This window comes from Pseudorasbora parva, chromosome 13 (assembly GCF_024679245.1).
Source record: "Pseudorasbora parva isolate DD20220531a chromosome 13, ASM2467924v1, whole genome shotgun sequence".
Lineage (NCBI taxonomy): Eukaryota > Metazoa > Chordata > Actinopteri > Cypriniformes > Gobionidae > Pseudorasbora > Pseudorasbora parva.
The window spans coordinates 29,107,884-29,129,066 of record NC_090184.1 but is presented as its reverse complement, the minus strand read 5'-3'; the positions used below and the strand labels follow the sequence as shown (position 1 = coordinate 29,129,066).

Genomic DNA, 21,183 nt, shown 5'->3' with positions numbered 1-21,183 from the left:
TTGTTAAAGTAAGTTTGTGAGTTGATTTTAAAATAGGCCTATTTTACAGTCAAATGATATCTTTTTAGAAATAGGTCCTGTACATTTTTCCGTAGTATGTTAACGTTAATAACTTGCAGTTAAAATAACAGGTTTTTAATGTAGCACGTTTGCCCTCGTTGTTTTTGAATGGAATGGTTTGAGGGTAGCTATTTCAGAAGTTAACTGCCGTGAGATATAGCTCAGGCAGTAATGAGCCGTAGCTGTGGATCAATAACGTGATGCTGCGCCGACCGAGCGCAAAGCCACGGATATGTGAAAGAATGCGCGAGGGGTGGAGTTCTACTCTTTTACTTTCCACTCCACACATACGGACAGAGAGCTCAACGCTGTCAGAAAAGGCGCCCACCTGCACTCTTCTTTTGAGTTTTTCATTTAACGACCCAACCCCGTTGTGTAGTCATCTTTTGTTCTTGTAACACTGCTGATATATTATTATAAAGCGCATCACAGGACATCCGCGCTCTGCAGCGCGCGACCAGCACAGACGCTGATTTTCTGTCACCCTGCTGCGGTCCTGCGCGCGCCCGCGCCCGCGCCTCGCTGGAGCTGTGAGATTTCAGGAGGCACTGCAGCACTACGAACTGCTAAACTGTTTGAAGTAGAGAGCGTCCACTTGTCCCGCACATCCATGGAAGGGGACGTTATGGATAAACTAGAGGACACGGCCTCAGTGAGCGAGTTCGACCCTATCACGGGGAATATTCCCGCCACCAAAGTGGAGATCACCGTCTCGTGCAGGTATGAAATAGAATCAATTTACACTCGCTCACTCAAGTTACTTTAAGGGCGTTTATAGTTCATATCGACCCCATAATGTCAGGTGTTTGACTATAGAAAAGTTCTTAATGTTTTTTTAGTTTTTTTTTTTTTTAGGTTCAGCAAATACACCTTGTATAAAAAACAAGTTTACTTTGTACTAGTGATCTTGACTGGTTGGTTCTAGTTTTTTCTTTATATTGGTTCCTTTTAACTGAGAAAATTAAGCATTTCAACAAATGTTGTCCTTTGGCATTATTCTGTTCAACCCTGTTTTTTGTTTTTGTTTTGTTGAATTATTTATTACAGAAATAGTTTTAGAAGTAGCAGTTCACATGCAGTAATTATGATAGGAGATGTCTGTCTCTACAATATTGATATGAGCGTAAATATCTAATATATACAGTGAGTTGTGTATACTTGCCCAAAGGACTTAACGTTGCGGCTCAATTGCCTTCATACAGAGATGCCATAAGTTGTCAGATGCTCTGAACATCAAGTCCCCACAGGCTCCCCTATATACCATCTTCCCTTTCCATCATAATACTTGTCACATGCTTGTGTATTTAGTTGAGAGAACTGCTTGTTGGTATATCTTTAGTTATTCTTTGCTGGAAATGGGTATTAGTCGCCAATTCATAGTGCTGAAGGAAACAGTGAATATTCATGAGAAGCAGCATAAAACCCCACCCAGTGTCCTCATGTCAAGAAATACAGCATTCAAAACAGCAGCGGGGGGTTTGTATGTTGCATGTAACGCAGTTTCTTATGCTGAACATTTTTTTTTCCCTCAATGCTTATAACATTGTCTTTAATTTAAGTGCAGAGGTTGGTCTTGATAAGAATGGATCACTGAAATGCTGCTACTAGAAAAACAGGTTCTGAGATGTGGTGAAAATGAATTTCAGCCAGGACCACAGCCGGCTCATTGCTCAGAGTGATAGGTGGGCTATTGGTTTGGGTTTTCAATCATCTTGAGGAGTAATGGATACGGCTGGCGTACTCAACATCTGCTATGCCTTTAATAGTCGCTTATAGTCAATTATACACGCTCCAGTCCAATTTAGACAAAATTATTTTACTGAATTTCCCAACTTGACAGTCAAACCATCGATTTAATGAGAGCAATTTCCTGTACAAGTAGCTAATAACCATAAACTCGCCAACTTCTCAGCTGCAAGTTAATATTGCATGCTGTCTGCAATAAGAAAGAAAGAATACTGATTATGGGTGTAATTTGGTTTGATTGTTAGCTGAATCAATTTCCCTGTTAAAGACCAAAACGTCATCAAATTAGCTAAATGTGACCGCAACTGTTTTTAATGAACCAGATATAAATTGTTTTTTAGATAGAAATTCATTTTCAAAATTTACATCCACTAAAAATGATTATATCAAAATACAAGCAATACATCATGTGTACTGTACATTACACAAAATGTGACTTTAGTTATTAAGTGCCTTAAGTGTTGTGTTGCATGTAAGAGCATATTATTTCATTTTTTTCTACCCCTTTCTTCATTATTTCTCTGTCCTACTTGTCAAAACAGAGGGGGGGGGGGGGGGGAAATCATAAAGGAATACTAATGCATGCATTATCGATTATAAGGGGATTTCTGTTACATAACATTATATATTACATATCCAATCCTCATGGGTTTAAATAAGATTCTAATGAATAAAGAACACTGAAGATTAAAATTAAAATAGGCGTTTCAGTATGTACAGTATGATCTCATCTTATTCTAAGAGAATTTTTAGAGGATTCTTGTTTGATCTGATTAGGATTGGTTCCCATTTCTAATTATGAAACTCCATTAGCATTCCTTTATAGGACTTTTTTTCTATACCCTTCTCGCTACACCCTCACATAACTGTAATAACTCAAACACAGATAAAAAAAACCTCATTAGTTTTATCAAATATGCAATGAAGTTATTGATTTTTATGTTATTGTTATTATTTTAATTGAATTTGATTTTTGCCACCTCGTTCCTTCTGAGATTGAATCAATATATAAAGAAATCTATTGGCCCTGAACCGTTATGGCCCTCTCTGCAGCTCAGAACATTCTCTCCAGGTTTGTGATGAGACTCTGCGAGGCGGTGGTGGAAATCATCACCTGCGTTTGTTCTTTGTAATTGATTTAGTTTGGGCTGATTATCAGGGGATTGTGGCAGACATGGAATTGAATCGCTTCACTTCCCCCTCCAGAATCCCTCATAACCTGCTGATGCTATTGGACTGCAGAAAGTTTGGCCCGACAAACCAGAGACTCTGTGATAACCCTTATCGCAAAAGGCTGTGGGTGTGAGATATGCGATTGATCCTGTTGTCTGGCACTAATTGGGTTCTGGGTTTCTGATTTGTGTTTTGGTATCGTCAAGTGACAAGAAAAGTGTTTGGATACACCTAGGAATTCTAATTTCTACAAATGTGAAATATGAGATAATAAAAAAGTTTTGATTAATAATAAGAAATATTACCTATTATTATTATTTGCACCACATCAGCATATTACAATTATTTCGGAAGGATCATGGGACACTAAAGACTGGAGTAATGGAATTTAGCTTTGCCTTACAGGAATAAATTACATTTTAAAGTACAATATTTATGGTTTACTGTGTTTTTAATCAAATAAATGCAACAACATTAAAAATCTAACAGTCCCCAGACTTCTGAACAGTTGTTTGTATTTTAGATCATGTTTGATGGAATAAACCCTAACATTTAGGTGATTCTTTGATAGAAATAGTCTAGACTGCATAGTTGTTGAATTTGCTTACAACTAAAGGATTCACCCTGGACTGGCACTAAGCTGCATTAACTTGTCTTTTCAGTTAACTAAATGCACATGACAATACTGCAAAGACAAAACACAGTAACTACGGCAACATTGGATCCAAGAAAATGCTTTTCAGATGCTTTTTGATTGATTTAAAATCAATTTCACACTTCATTTTCTATGAATCTCATCACAGTTGATCATCACCAAACACAACTGTCAGGACAGATTGTAGTCTAAGAGACCTGAATTCAATTTACATACTCAAATTTGACAGAATGTGTGCAGTTAATACACCACCCCTGAAACTACAGTGGTAATGTTGACCACATACATTTGGGAAAACAACATTGAACCTCATTGTAATTTTTGTGTTGTGTTTCTCTCTGCTTTTTCTTTCTAGTCTTAACTTTGTGAAATGCAGATAATGATTTAAATAACAAACAAGCAATCGAAGTAATAAGAAAAAATATTGTCCAAGAGTGTGTCTGGTACTCAAAAAATGTAATGTGTGCTCCAGAAGGTGTGCGAAATCTAACAAATAACAATAGTAAGCACTGTAATTCACAGTAAATTCACAGAAATTCAATTTGGCCAACTTTTCTTTTTTCTTCTTTTTTTTTTACAGTGAGTGCATTCTTCATCTTACTTTTCTCTATTGTTTGACCCTGATAACGTTGGTATTTTTTTAATATGTAACCCTGAAAAAAAAGTATTTTTAATATTAAAATCTATGCGGGTGCCTGTTGGAATTGTGCCTCTTTCATGAGGAAGGATCTACTTGTTTGCATTATGCAGTTTAACTAACTAGAACTTTTTAGATACCTCTGCATTATGTCCTTAAATATATTTGAAATGGCTCTCTAAAAGAAGTTTTTTTTACCATCTAAACATTGAACTCTAAATGTAATTATTGCTGCTGGGAAATGGATGTCCTTTCCAAACACCATGTGTCCCTTTTGGTACTGTGTCCTTCACGAGTAGCTCCATGAGTAGCTCTTTGTTTTGAAAAAGTGGAGGAATAAAGTTGCAGTTGTTGGCAAGCTTCAGTTTCACTGCAGATCCACGTCCTCCTCAGAGTTGACCTTGCAGATTCGGAACCAGATCATGGAATACATCTACATTCACTCTGCACCGCTCTGCTGCTAGACTCTAGGCTCTACTCTGCTGAGAAGGGCTCTGTCTGGTGGGTATTTGCAAACCTGGAGATGATTTACGGTTTGGGTTCAGCTCACCTCTCAGCGTGTGACTTGATTCCAAATGGAGCCGTGGTGTATTGTAAGCCTTTATTGTTCTTTTGTGATTCTTTCAGCTCCAGTGCCTTTTATTGCTGGATTTCATCATTTGATACATGTTGGAATAGTACCTTAAGTCCCAGAGCTGTGAATATTAGAGCACTTCTTACGTATCCTGTTTCCAACATAGCTTCATAGATTTAAAAACTCTGCCACCAAAATGAAAAACAACCAGGTTTGATTTTGCAGATGCTACATGAACATGAGATGTTGAAGAAGCAAGTAACTCCAAAGTGAGACAGAGAGAAAGCAATGTAGGAAGCTGTATAGCAGAATACTAAGGCGGAATTTCAGTCACAGTGCTCAGCAAAGGTGGCTCAGATGGAAATTGAAGGTGGAAATGGAAACTGGGGTCATCTTTGCCATCTTCATTGCTGCCGTACGCCATCTCATTGACTAAGACCTGCCAAAGGAGACTCTTCAACCGTAACAGGTTCAAGGCAAAGAGCAAAGACAACTAAACCACCATCATGAAGCTTCAGTACGCGGACGATAACGTCATCACAGCACACTCTGCGGAAAACCTCTGAAAGCCTTTAGGTACAGAGCCCTGGGCCTAACCTTTAACATAAAGAAGACCCAAGTCCTATCAATCTCCACCCAACCAGCCAGCTACCCAGTCTACCATGAAAGTGGACAACACCACTCTTAAAAAACTAGGACCACTTCCCCTACCTCGGCAGCCTTATTTCCTCAAAAGCTGACATCGATTCTGAGGTCAACCATTGCCTTAGTTGATAAGCCAACGCCAGATGCAGGAAAAGAGTCTTCAAAATCCGAAACAGCCCAAACAAACTCCTGGTTTACAGAGCCTTTTTCCTCCCCACCCTGCTGTATGGAGCCAACTCATGGACCACGTACAACAGGCACTTGAGAGCCCTTGAACAATACCACCAAAGATCTTTAAGGTCCTCGCACACGGAGTCATCCAAAAACTTGTCACACACAGAAACCTTGCATACTGATTCCAATGCACATGAATGAATCTGTTTTGAAAAACATCGCTAAATGTCTTCATGAGTCTTCAATGTCTTCAAGCAATGAGGATTTTGTTATCCTCTCTAAAGAAAAAGAAAGAGGAAATATTGGGTCCATCTAATCATTAGAGAGGAAGGAGATACCTCCTTATCACGGAGCTTCAGGATTATCCTGAGCAATTCAAAGTTTACTTCAGGATGTCAGTGACTAAGTTTAATGCGTTGCTGGTGATATTGGAGCCACATATTAAAACTTTGTTTGTCATCATGACAGTGCTTTTTGGCTGCTAGATGTTGCAGATACACTTGTCAGGCGCTAAATCTGGATTTTGGAGTTTGCGTGTACATTGGCTCTGAATTGTCAAAATTCCTCTCAAAATGCTTGCTACAAATGCAAAAATGCAGAAAATGTAACCTGATCTGAATTATTTTATGATGGACAGAAGTTTCGGAGGCAGTGTGTAAATGTGTTTAATGCAATTACGTGCAAAAAGTTTGGACGAGAATTGCAGAATGTGCAAGGACCTCTACGAAAGCCTCTGAGATTCAGCTGGGAGGGCAGACACACCAACACCAGCTTCTTAGAGGGAGCCAACATGAATACCCACATGAATCACCAATATAATAATGCAGTACCAACTTTAATGGACAGGCCATATCATCCAAAAGCATGTCCAATACACCAATCTCCCAAGGTCCTGTACTCCTAGCTGAAGGAAGGTAATCGAGCCACTGGCAGGTAAAATAAATGTTATAAGGACAATATCAAGGCCACATCATATAGAGCAAATGGAAACACATTGCACTGGATAGGACTAACTTGAAGAAATCTGTTCAGGAAGGTTCTGCACGTCATGAAATAGAACTCTGCCGTGCCGCAAAGGTCAAGCTAGAAAGACAAAAAGGCTCAATCTCCACCAACGATCACCTCTTCACCTGCTCACACTGCACCAATGTATGTGGATTGCAAATCGGTCTCTATATAGCCATCTGAAAACCCACAAGTAGACAACTATAGAGAAGAGAGTCACTCGCCCTTAAATGACCGCAGATGAGGATGATGGGGAGGATGGATAGATGGTGAGGTCTTCAGCTTGTAATAAAGAGGCAGAATCAATGCCAAAAGACATGAGAGGCTAAATGAGGCTCAGAGATTTACAGTCATTATGTATTCACAGTGTAATCTACTGCAGAAGTGGTTGCGTGCATGTCCTAGTTTATGTATTGTTTTCCTCCAATCTATTCACATGTTTTTGTCCTGTTTTTGTTGTGACTTTTGTCTGCAGGTCTGATTGACATAATTGAACATCTAGAGGAACAAACCGATATTACACTGAGGCAGTAATTTTGAACCTTTAAGAATAAACAAGCCCTGCGATATGTCCAATATGTGATTAAAATAAAATCATAGGTTAGTAGATAACAGTTTTTAGGAGGAGGGACTGAGTGCCTGACCTCTGCGTGTCACAGAGGGAAGCGCTTAATATGGTGAATAGTCTAACAGATGGTTGAGGGAAAAAAACAGCTGCTGAACGGATGGATGGGCTGGATGAGAGCTTGGCCAGTTGTTAATTGAGCTGGCTGATTTAGTATGGGTATAAATGTGTTCGTGCGAGTGTGGGTATGCCTGTGTTGTGACAGAGGATGGTGTTGAATCAAAGAGCTGAAAACGGCTGTCTCACAAACCCAGAATTCTCTTGTGTGGTGTTTGAGATCATCGTGTGATGTGACAAAGATACTAGGAACGACAAAAGGCTTGTCTACACTTGCTATGCATCTCGGATTTTGGTTACACTTTATTTTGAGGGTCCACTTTAGACATTCTAATAACAATAAGTAAATTTGTACCTACATGCCAACCAGCTCCCATTAGAGTACACTGTAGTAGACAGTTAGGTTGACACGTAGTTGGAAAGTTACTGATAGTACTGTCGAAATAATGTGTTGCCTTGATCATTATTGGGCTTATTCAGTTGAGTGCGGCTGCCCCCTAATTGAAATGAAAACACATTGATTGGCATTGCAGTTTTTTAACTCCAAAACAAGAACTGCCCCAATGAGATTTACTAAATATCAGTATTGATATTTTTACATCACTACTAGTCACTAATCACTAATACTTTTTTTATCACTGTATTGGGGGAGTTCTTATTCCTTCATCATTTTTTTTACTGTTAAATTGTTGCAGATTCTTTAATTTAAATATAATTGCTTGCTTAAAATTACTTTCAATTTATCTTAATGACTGCATTAGGGCTGCCCCCTAATAGCTGACTAACTGTTAGTCTAACCAAAATTGTATTAGTCATTTAGTCACAGAAAAAAAAAACCTCCATGTGGCTGTGATGGACAGATCATTAACCAAACATTCACCCATCATTCATTGACCTCAAATATCACTTGAAACATGTCAGTAGTAGCAACTTTAAAAGTCCACTCGCACTAATGTTAACCTAGATAAATGTGAGCTAGTATTAGACGCATATCAGTGTTTGTGTGGAGAGCGCGCTTACTGTGTGACATCCAGGTGCCGGCGCGATCATTTGCATTTAACTTCAAAAACACTGTCATTTTTGCTACAGGAGTTATGCAAACTGTAAAAGGCCTATTTGTGTTCCTATAGACTCACAATAACATCAAAACACTGTGTTTTTGTAAAATAATGAAAACAAAAATCACAGACTGTACTTGCCACACAGACATGAAAAATATAGCCTATCTATACAAAGATTGAAATCTATACTTTTAAACGAACCAATTCAAGTGGAAAACAAAATTGTGTTATCGGTATGAAATGTGCATATAGGCGTGTCCACTGCGGAGATGACGAGACAGCATTGTCGATTTTATCTCTGCAGCCGAAAAACACAAAACATTCAATAAATTATTAAAATGTTTAAACAGTCTCCTTGCTGTTTTTTTCATGGCAAACGCATTATGCTATGTATTATATATAGGCAATTAAAGGCTTATTATCATTAATGGCTTAATAATATAAATGCATTAGTCAATTCTAATCTAGTCGATTAGTTAACTAATGGTTTAAATGAACAACTACCAGTCGAGTAGAAAAATCTTTAGTCGAAGGCAGTCCTAGACTGCACTGACAGGTGAACCACCAGCAAACACTATTTAGCGTAGCAAACAAAGCTGGCCTGGAGGTCAGTTTTTGGCTTTGGGCATCACTTATTTTTTTTCAGTCAATATTATCTGTTAATAATTTCTCTGTTCATTTTAATCTGCATTCATCTACTCCTTTGTAAAAAAAAAAAAAGAATCTAAATTCACAGAGCATTAATGTTTTTTCTATTGTGCATTAATTACTCTTATTACTGGTGTAATGACAAAACAATGGCACTGACATATTTTTTCTTTATTGATTTTTGACAAACAGGAAACAATACTGACATTAAATATGTTATGCTGTTGTGATAAAAAACAAGACATTATCTGCTGCTGTTATTAAAGATTTGTATACTTTGTCACAAAGTGAACAACTGAGTAACCAGCTAACCACATAAGGCAGGAGAATGTTCCGTATGAATATACAAGGCAAGTTGCTTTCATTTAAAACAGCTCAAACATGCATTTTAGTCTAAGACTAGGCTGATGATGACATTTATATATTAAGGCCTTTAACTCATTTTAAGGGAATGTGGGAATGATTTAGCTGACCGTTCTCAATTTTCTCATCAACTATTTATCTCCCAGTGAATATACTTATCCATATATTATATATTTAAATATAAGTATGTGATGTCTCAATTCACTTAAACATCACAACATAGACATTTTAGTGTTTAAAGTTTTTTTTTAGATACAATTGTGGAGAATTATGATGTCGGCCCGTTATTGGAAAATAATTATAGAATTGGGCAGATTTTTAACACAAGTGTAGTTTTTGTTAAATACTGTATATTTACTAATGTTCAACTAATGTTTTAAAAATGTTTTTTTTTAATGAAAGAATATCTTATGCTGCATTTATTGATAAATATAATAGTAATGTATTACTCCAATTACTTAATCACACATCACTTTTCAATGCTTACATGTTTATCCTGTTAAGAGGTAATTTAGTTTAAATGAGCACCATAGATCAGGACGTGCTGCGTAACAGTGATTAAGGGCTGCATTTACAAGCTATTGAGCGAGAGACATGCAAAACGAGATCCTTGGCCCTATGGCTTCTGACTTCACCAGAGGTTTTTGTGTAGATTTATGCCTGGTTTGTGAACAGCGCTTGCCAGGATTTAATTACAGTGTTTCATTCTTGTTTTTGACGAGCTGGAAAAATGCTGACACCCCTGTTCTTCTGTAATTACTTCTTGAGGAAAAAACAGAGGGATTGTAGATCATATTACATTTAATGAAACACTATAACAGGAATTCTTAGGTCTTAGAAGTGGCACAGGACCTGTGAGAGACATTCTAATAACGTACTGGTTGATTGCCGGTGCCCTGTGTGCCTTTAGGTGGCAGTTAGATGGAGCCCTAGGACATTAAATTATGTCCTGCTAGCCATCTTTTCTTTTGACTCATGGGAAATGTTTCGCCTAGTGTTGTTCGTACTCAGTCCTGCTCTGAGCATTGTTCAGAGTTCATCAAATAGCCATGATGTTAAGCACTCTCCATTGACCTGAGAGTCTGTCATGGTGGTAATACCCCTGCCAGGATGGCCAGACTACAAGAGTTTTCATTCCAGATGACATGATGAGCGACATGATCCTTTCCTCTTCTCCACCTCCGGGTCTGTGGCTTTTGGCTGAGATGAACTCTGAAATTTCTCTTTGCCCCCATAACCAGATAGCAACTTGAATTACTTTTTTTCTGCTTCTTTGAACCAATGAGGATTCATTGGCTGAGGAGTTTAGAATCTATTTTGATCCCCTCTGGCTGAAATAGCTTCTCCCGCATGAGGGTGCCAATTACAGTGCCACTGGATCTGAGAGAGCGGGGTGAGATTGAGATTGGATCACAAATCCAATAGTGTCAGACCCCTTTCCTGGCGAAGAGAAAGAACTGATCTGTGGGGCTAATATCACCGTTCAATCAGTCAAAAGATCAGCACAGAACACTACACTACAATTACAAGTATATTATGCCATGCAGATCTAAACATCTGCTCTGAGTTCGGAAAACTTTTTATTTTATTTTATTTTATTTTATTTTATTTTATTTTATTTTATTTTATTTTATTTTATTTTATTTTATTTTATTTTATTTTATTTTATTTTATTTTATTTTATTTTATTTTATTTTATTTATTATTAATTTTATATTTATTTATTTTGTGTCATTTTGTTTTGCTGTGTAATTCATTTTTTTTAATATTTATTATTGGTTTTACATTTTCTTTTATTTAATTATGTTTTAATTTAATTTATTTATATGAATTGTTGCGTCCATGCGTCTCGCATCCCTTCTCTTTCTTTCTTCTGTGGAGATTTTGAAAAAAAAAAAAAATATTTTGCTTTCAACAGAAGAAAGTGATTTGGAAAAACAGGAAGGCGAGTAAACGATGCAAATACATTTTGGGCGAACTATACCTTTAAGATTTTTTGTCTCTTTAGTAGGTTCACTAACATTTATGACAGGCAAGGCATTGATGAATGATTTATGTGTTAATGTATGATTAATGCCCTGTCTTTTATGGCTAAATTTAAAACTTTCTCACAAGCCTCAGACACTTAAACTACTGTTCTAGGATTCCTGGTAGGATGCAGTCATGTCTCAAAGCCCAAAGGAGTTAATTTGAACTTACGGTCTGTGTTTGAACATCACAGATCTGTCAGAGCTTCTATATGTTCAGACAGTTAAGCCCATTTCAGCAGACTATAATGGCTTTCCAGAAGCCTTTACTTCAACAGTGTTTTAACGATAGCCCGCTAATCCTTGAATATCATTGATTTTCTCTTAGAACTGCAGATTTTCAGCTTTTCGATGGTTTTCAAATCTATATAATTTAATACAATTTAATACAGATCTCTTTACAATATAGAGAGAACAGACATTATTTCATATGAACAAGTTCAATTCATTTTTTTCTCTATGTGAGAAACAACACTGTTTTCTACAACACTGCTTGGGTGAAGTTAAATTATTGGTTTTCGCATTAATTTGCGTCTGGCTCTTCATATAAATGAACTCCTTTTGTTTTTGCTTTTCTCACGGCTCTATATTCCACTGGTGAAGGATTGAGTGACTAATTTAAAAGGTTTTCATTTGCAGAAGTGACAGTGTTTTTCTTCTGTCTCCGTCTGTTAAAGGTTTGATACGACAGCACACATTCATCTTATTAGAGAACACTTTCCTTTTCAAACAGTCCATTGTACAGTCCAGAGCCACATATAAAATTGAATTAAAAACCAGTTTCTCTGACAATGATATTGACAGAAATGAGATATTTCTCAAGACTGTCGAATCAAACCAGTGTTTTCTTTTTTTCTTTTTATTATTATTATTTAATATTATTATTATTATTATTATTATTATTGTTTTTGTTAAGCCCCTCTCAATTCCATGTGTATAGTTATGTAAGTGATCTATTATAGTGATTTCAGACTCTTAGAGTCTATTGAACCCGTGTGCCAGAATCACTCTCTGATTCAATGATCCTGTTTAGAATTAGGTCAGATGTCAAGAGCTGAATGGAATGCCGAATGTTTGAGCATATTTTTGCTTGATTTTGTGTTATCATGTAACAAATATAAAGAGTGTCTTTCTGTTTTTAATCAAAACTTGTCATTTACCCATTTAGCAGACAGTTAAATTCAGCAGCTTCCAAAGATGGTCTTCAATGGGCAGCTAAGGGAAATAACAGTGGCTTTCTTTTTAACCAAGATTATCACACAAGTTTTTGATGGAATACCTATCTGAAATTTAGGTTGTATGCCCAACCACAAAGCTATTGTACATGAAATCTCAATGAAAAATCAGCATGCCACAGCAATATAAGAGAGATATGATTGTGAGACATGTAAGGGATAATGTACAGCCAGCCGGTTGTTGTGTACATTATCCCGCTTATTACACGGCTAACAGTTACTTGTCTCAAGTAAATTAGACACAAAATATTGTCTTGAGTTTAAATATTTTATTAGCTCTCACGCAAAGCTTCCGCGAAGAAAAACAGTTCCAAACTGTTTAAGGCTTTGTCTATTGCTAAAAAGATTTGTTTAGTTTTTTACCATATATGTTGAAAATTAATGCTGAAAGCCATAGTGCACCCATAAATTAAAATTAGTCCATGATTCACTCACTCTCAAGTCATCCTGTGTGTATATGACATTCTTCTTTCCGATTAATAAAATCGGAGTTATATTTAAAAAGTCCTGGCTAATCCAAGCTTTGGCAGTAGTTGTAGCTCTGTTTTTGAACTCCATAAAAAATGCATCTGTCCGTCAAATAATGTGCTCCACACGACTCTGGGGGCTTCTGAAGCGAATCGCTGTAAGAAAAATGTCCATATTTAAAACTTAAAGCTCCGGCCGATCGCCTTCCGTGGAAAAAGAGTTTAAAGTGTCTTTTCGCAATTCAAGATATGTACGGGCCTTTTGAACTGCAGAGGCCTTCAACACTTTTCCCATAAGTTGAATACGGAATGTGATCGGACAAAATGCCTTTATTGAATCCCCGGAGCCGTGTGGAGCACGTTATTTGACGGACAGATTCATGTTTATGGACTTCAAAAACAGAGCTACATCTACTGTCATTAAAAAGCTTGGATTAGGACTTTTTAAATATAACTCATATTTTATTCTTCTAAAAGAAGAATGTCATGTACACATAGGATTACTTGAGAATGAGTAAATTATGAGTAAAACACCTTGAAGTCTTCTTCCATTGTAACCCTGGTGGTTAAGCGTTTCAGTCACACGATGGCACCAGACAGTCGACGACAGCGGAGTGACACGTAAAGCATGTAAGAAGTACCGGTCAAGATAATTCATAGTACCCGGATGAGCGGTGTGTTATTCAATTTTGGCAGTTGTTATCTGGGAATAACATACCGGAATGCACTGACCAATCAGAATCAAGTATTTCACAGAGCCGTGTAATAAGAGATATGAAATGAAAGACGTTATTCATTATAGATCATTTGTATATTTATAGTGAAGACAAGGTTAATTCATTGATTGGAAAGTACCTGTACATAAGGTTGTGTTTCATTACGTGATAAATGTATTTGCGATTATAAAATTAAAACACATTTCAAAATGTTGTTTGCGCTTGAGTTATTGAGGTACAGTTTATTTGCCACCCATAGAGTGTATGTGAATTGAGAGATCTTCCATTTGTGTTAGTACTCTGTTAATGTTGCTGTTGCCAAATGTAGAATATTTGGAGTGACTGGAGAACAATGTGCAAGTGCTGTCTTTCTTTCATATATGGCCATGGTGTAAGTGTAATTTGCTTCAAAACGCACTGTGACATAGACAAAATCTCATGTCAAGAGATGTTTTGTGGCTGCTAATGGAAGGGAATGAATAGATTCTGAAATAACATGTAAATGAGAGCTCCATCTGGTTTATTTGTGAGGCCTTTTATTCATTTTATGACTGAACTGTTTGACCGAAGTGACCTAGTTTATCAGCCCATAATTGACTGTTTTTCTCTTCCGTTTCCCCAGAAACCTGTTAGATCGAGACACTTTCTCCAAGTCTGATCCTTGTAAGTATTTCTCCTTTTTTCCCATTGCTGAGGTACTTGTTTTTTAACCTAAAAAACTCTTTTTTATCCCATATACAATCTCGGTCCCTAGGCTTCACATGTTTTCAGGTCTCTTCCACACACCTTTCTGACTTTCTTTTGCTCTCCACACTTTGCTTGCAATTTGTCTACTCTGCTATTTTTCCAAGTTGCCTAAAACACATGCATAGAATTTGCATCACAATGTGACAGCTTTTCTTCACTATCAACAAAAATGCAGAAGTGCTTAATATATGCAGAGCATGAACTCGGCCCCCTGAATACAAATGCTGCATGAGTCATGGGGACTTGTGTACAGTAAATCTCTCGCTGAAGACATGAGATTATGAAATAGAGAGCAATAGGTCAAATAGTCTGGCCTCTCCTTTTTCATTCTAATCTTAGCAAGAATAGCTTTTATTTCTTAGCGTAAAACTCCAGAGGTCTGGAGTGTCTGAGAACCCAAATTCATGTTATTTTTTATGTAATTTTTTTAATGATCATAAAAAGTATCAAACTTCAATACTATCAAACTATCAATATTTTTCTCCTAAAATTCTTAAATGAAAAATATACCCACAAGAATATATTGTACAGAGTATACATTTTAAATAATAATTGTATAAAATACAAATACTGTAAGCCATATATTGGAAAAATTTAATGATAGGAAATTATAGGGTTTATTTGTCAGGAGAAAAATGTAAGCAACTAAGTTGTTTCTTATATAAGGCAATTAAATTTGACAGAAAACAATTGAAGAAATTAAAAAGAGATCTCATTGGAGACATTTCTTTTCCATGGGTCTGTTCAACATATACTATATTGCCAAAAGTATTGGGACACTCCTCCAAATCATTGAGTTCAGGTGTTCCAATCACTTCCATGGCCACAGGTGTATAAAATCAAGCACCTAGGCATGCAGATGTGACAGTGCACCAGTGCAAGTAAGGGACATACAGACATGGATGAGTGAGTTTGGCGTGCAGGAACTTGCCTGTCCTGCACAGAGTCCTGACCTCAACCCGATAGAACCCCTTTGGGATGAATTAGAGTGGAGACTGCGAGCCAGGCCTTCGTGACCAGCATCAGTGCCTGACCTCACAAATGTGCTTCTAGAAGAAAAAATTTCAATTTTTAATCCATTTTTTCCAACCTTGTGGAAAGCCTTCTTAGAAGAGTTGAAGTTCTTATAGCCGCAAATGATGGGCCAACTCCATATTAAACTCTACTAGTCTACGCATCCTGGCCAAATTTGCCCATTGGCCTCTGTCCTTCATGGCCTCCTAATCATCCCCCTCTCCTGATTGGCTTCATCACTCGGTCTCCTCTCCCCCAATCAGCTGATGTGTGGTGAGCGTTCTGGCGAAATATGGCTGGTGTCGCATCATCCAGGTGGATGCAGCACATTGGTGGTGGTTGACGAGATTCCCCCCTTCAATGTAAAGCACTTTGAGTGCCTTGAAAAGCGCTATATAAATCGAACACATTATTGTTTATTATTATTAAGCATTAAGAATGGCATGTCACAAGTTAATTCGACGTAAAGGCAGACTTCCCAAAAGTTTTGGCAATATAGTGTACATTGTAGCATTAAATCAGTGTCATTTAGTTCATGTAAATGTGTTGATTTGATCAAAAAAATGTTTATTTTAATCATAAGCTTCTAGATGTTAATCTCTTCTTCGGAGCCGCATCTACAGTGACTGTAACCTGAAAGCTTTTTCTTAAAAAGGAAATGGATGCTGATTCCTCTCTCTTTTTCTCTCTCTTTCTCGCCTTCTCAGTGTGTGTTCTGTACACTCAGGGAGCGGAGTCTAAGCAGTGGCGTGAGGTAAGTGTCCACGTTCGGGAACAAACCTACAATCAGCTCTGGCAGAGACTCCCTCATTTCCCCTAATCAGCTCTGCATATACTCTCTGTCCCTCCGCCCCCTTCACTCTCTCCACAGCCCTCTGGTGCCCATCACTGCCCATTGATTCTCCTGTTGAATATTCATGAATCTGTCCCCATGGCCCTGAGTGATTGGCTGTTAAGATGATTGTACACTTTCCGTTAGCGATTAGCATTAAAGTCGATCTGGCTCTAAAGTTACAGGCCAGTGTAATGCTTCCCAGCTCACTGAACGTGATTTTTCACACTTAAATTGTGTTGAGCTAGAGAACCCAGCCCTTGGATTTGGCAGGTCATTACAATCAGCTGAAAATCGGACATCCTCAGGCTATCATATCCATCACTGTATAGCAAAAAGACCTTGAATATGAAAAATCGCATTGCGGTACACTTGTGCAAGTCTTGGTTTGTGTTACAGAGACCCTTTTAATTAAATCCCTTATTAGCAGGTGACAGTTGTTTCAGCAGGTGTTGTCAAGGCCGTTGTGAATGCGTCAAAGAGTTCGTAAATGTCACGATGTGCGCACGAGGAGCTGTGACAACTTTTTGACCCAAAATAAAACCGTTCTGGTGTCGCTCCTCCTCCTTCACACTGGGGTTTTGATGGAACACCTTTCCTATGATGAAAGACGACACCTTACATAACACTGAGCAGGTTGCTAACTCCGATTAGCTGCGTAGACCCCTTCTCCACTGCCTCTGCCCATGTAAGATGCCTCTTGTTTGGGTATAATGCCAACTGCTGTGGAAAAGAGGCAGTCAAGCTGTAAGGGATTGATAAGGAGGGAGTTTCCTTTGTGTGTTTCTCTGTCTCAGCAGGAGATTTGGGAGTATGTGTGTCTCTCTCTTTGTTACTAACACAGTGTAAGCGCCTTACTTTGAGTGATTGTGTCCACGGTTTGACAACTGTACCGCACTTTCTTTTAACAATTTTTATTTTATTTTTTATATTTCATTCTTTATAAATTAATACGCAAATCAGTGATGAGCATTAGTGATTTTAATATGATTAATAGTGTTTTTATGTGCAAAATCTCCTTAAATATAATAAAACATGGCTTATTTTTTTATTTAAATATTTAATTTGATAAGTCATCAGTTTTCAATAAATGATTTATACTATTAAATTATCTATCTATCTATCTATCTATCTATCTATCTATCTATCTATCTATCTATCTATCTATCTATCTATCTATCTATCTATCTATCTATCTATCTATCTATCTATCTATCTATCTATCTATCTATCTATCTATCTATCTATCTATCTATCTATCTATCTATCTATCTATCTATCTATCTATCTATCTATCTATCTATCTATCTATCTATCTATCTATCTATCTATCTATCTATCATTTTAAATATTATAAAATCAAAATAGCTTTCTCACACCCCATACTGGCAAAGCTGAATATGGCGTTAAACATGAATGATATGCTCCAATTACCACAAACTCAGTTCCTCGCGTCCCATATATGAGCTGTCCATGATCGCATGAAATGATAGACAAGCGGAAAGCACATCAATGTGTTTGGCTTGACTAAACAAAAAAATCCAACTAATAGAGTGGCATTCCAATAAAAAAAGAAAGTTTAACATGATTTGCAGTTGTAAATATTTATATAAAACACTTGAAAGCTTAGGGCCTAAAGGCCTATTCACATCAAGAATAACTATAATGATAATTATATTAGCGTCCACACTAGTGGATGATAACACTGTTTAGATAGCGCCCTGTGTGTTGTGTGTGCTCTCCAATCCACATTGGAGCTGATTGGCTGTCAATGTTTTTAGAGTTCATCAGCTAGAAAAAAATTGAAAATGAAAGTGACTTTAATGATATCGTTCCTCTGTGTCGTTATTATTATAGTTTTGGTGCAGACGTTCATATTCTAATAAAAACAGAATGAATATCTTAAATCTCACCTTCTAAATTTACAGATTTGTTTTCCCTTCTAATATTATTGACTATTGAAAATCAGACATGATTCATTTTCACTTACAGCTTGAACTGTTTTTCATCACTGATATTTTTATCTTACTCTTCTGTGCATCCAAACTATTTACCTTAATTTTTGGCACCTGTTGTGATTTTCTCCCTCTTGTGATTTCATCTTCTTGTCGCATCGCTTCTATTGTGAGGTTCACAAGCAAAAGTCAGCTTCCCTATATCAGACAATTATGTTTTATCCATAATTTCTGAATGGGACCTTGTGCTATGTCTCCTATTTTACTCACAGTAATGCTACTAGTACACAGTAGTACTTGTATAACAGCATGTTTCACCCTCTTTTCACTGTCTTGGCATGGTCTCTAACACTCTCAGCTGTTCCAAAAACAATGTTTGATGTTTTAATTTTCCTCTCTCCGATGGGATTTCTCTCTAAAAACATTTGGGATTTCTTGGTTTTGACCAAAAGGATGTTGGAAACCAATGCAATACTTGGAGAATAGAATAATGCACCATATGCCAAACATAAAAAGGCTTTATGGCTCTGTATAGCAGCAGGTCAACAGAATGATTTATAGCAGCCGTGGAAATGATAAAGTAAAGCCAGACTGTGAGGTCGTATTAGCGGTACGTAAAGCATTATGCTGTGAATGCTAATGACTCTGGGCTCTGCTATCTTAGAGCTTTGCTTGGGAATATTCAGGCCTTATGTTTATGGTCTTGAAATATAAATCTATTTTTTTTTTTACACATTTAGGAGTGTTATTTATGGTTTAGGCTGTGTTTTGGAAATGATTTTATGCATATCTAAATGACAAAAGAGAACAGACATGCCTCAGGTACTAACCATATATTGTGCTGCATGTTTGTAAGAAAGTCACTGTTGTGATGCAGTGTTTTTCTTTATCATTATCAAAAGCACTGTGGTCTTTACTGTATGTTTAAATCACTTGAAATCACCTACAGTATGTTTAAATCACCTTATCATTCCCTTATCCCTGATAAGCTGTCTCCTTCATTTCTGCTCCGCCAGGGTGTTGTAACACCCTTCTGGTGATTCATTTATTTATGCATTTCTCATCTGCCTCATCTTGTTTAATAATTCATGGGAAACACAATTAGCTGAGGGAACTGACTGCAGAGCAGCCTTCAAGAATACAGTGCAAAAATGACAGTCTTCTTTTCTCTTTCTACTCTCCTCTCCTCCTACCCTACCATACCATACCATACCATTCCATACCATACCATACCATACCATACCATACCATACCATACCATACCATACCATACCATACCATACCATACCATACCATACCATACCATACCATACCATACCATACCATATCATACCATACACACACACACACACCAAACCAAACCATACCACACCATACCATACCATACCATACCATACCATACCATACCATACCATACCATACCATACCATACCATACCATACCATACCATACCATACCATGCCACACCATACCACACCATACCATATCATACCATACACACACACACACACACACACACACACACACACACACACACACACACACACACACACACACACACACACACACACACACACACACACACACACACACACACACACACACACACACCATACCATACCACACCACACCACACCACACCACACCATACCATACCATACCATACCATACCACACACACACACCATACCATACCATACCATACCATACCATACCATACCATACCATACCATACCATACCATACCATACCATACCACACCATACCATAACATATCATACAAACCATACCATACCCCAAACCAAACCTTTTTAAATAATTAAACACTGCATTGTCATAGTTGATTTTGTATATAGGTATGGTCAGAGACCAAAAATTGATGCATCTCTTATGGAAATAAATGTTGTGATGTTTTTAGTCTTTTTTATAATTATCATTTTTAGTCAAGATCTTGTATTGCCAATGCAAGAGTTCACCATTTTTAAAAAGTCTCCTTCAGCACACCCCCTTGACTTTCAATGAATATAAGGTCTGGACTCAGAGAAGCCAATTCATATGTGAAAATTATTCTTCATGCTCACTCCCAATTATTCTTTCACAGTTTGAACTTGATGAATCTCAAATATCCTGGAATATCACCATAATATGTCTTCCTACATGTTTTTTTAAAGAAATGAAAATATAAATTATGGTTAGAAGAATTGTTGCCAAACAAATAACAAGCACTGCAATAATGATCCAATCTTTTACTCTACAGTCCCTGACAAAAGTCTTGTCGCTTGTGTACAAATTGACCTAAAGTGCCGCTGAAATATATTTCTAATCAAGATTTTTTTTACAAGAAATGGCTCATTTTAATCCCACCAGCTTTTGTGATAATGTTTCAGTGAAAAACTAAACTTTCAAAAAGTATTCTAATATTCACAGCTTGGTAAAGCCCATTCTGTCAACTTTTGCAAAGATATAAGTGTTGTCACCTTGTCATATGAGCTTCACCTGTGACTAATAATGGATCAATTAGGTCTCAAGTGTGTATAAAAAGAACCCCAGTACACTAGACCTTCACATCAACTGCAACTAGACCTGCAAACATGCCTAAGATTCACCCTGAGACTAAAGTTTTGATTATCATGAGGCTGAAGACCAGATCCACTGCTGATGTGGCAGACACCTTCAATGTGTCTCAGCGTCAAGTTCAGAGGATAAAAAAAAGATTTGAAGAGACTGGAGGCGTTTTTGACAAGCCCAGGTCAGGCAGACCCCGCAAGA

General features: G+C 37.2%; 1 protein-coding gene across 2 annotated transcripts in view; it reads left to right on the top strand.

The window, feature by feature from the left end:
• The first annotated feature begins 338 nt into the window (after window positions 1–338).
• cpne5a (copine Va) overlaps window positions 339–21,183 on the top strand; it is a 94,805-nt gene continuing 73,960 nt past the window's right edge. For both annotated transcript variants that reach the window (XM_067413805.1, XM_067413804.1), the window contains exons 1-3: window positions 339–780; window positions 14,491–14,531; window positions 16,337–16,383. In XM_067413805.1, the coding sequence (XP_067269906.1) occupies window positions 671–780; window positions 14,491–14,531; window positions 16,337–16,383 (198 nt within the window). In that variant the 5' untranslated portion in view covers window positions 339–670. The remainder of the gene's footprint in view (window positions 781–14,490; window positions 14,532–16,336; window positions 16,384–21,183) is intronic.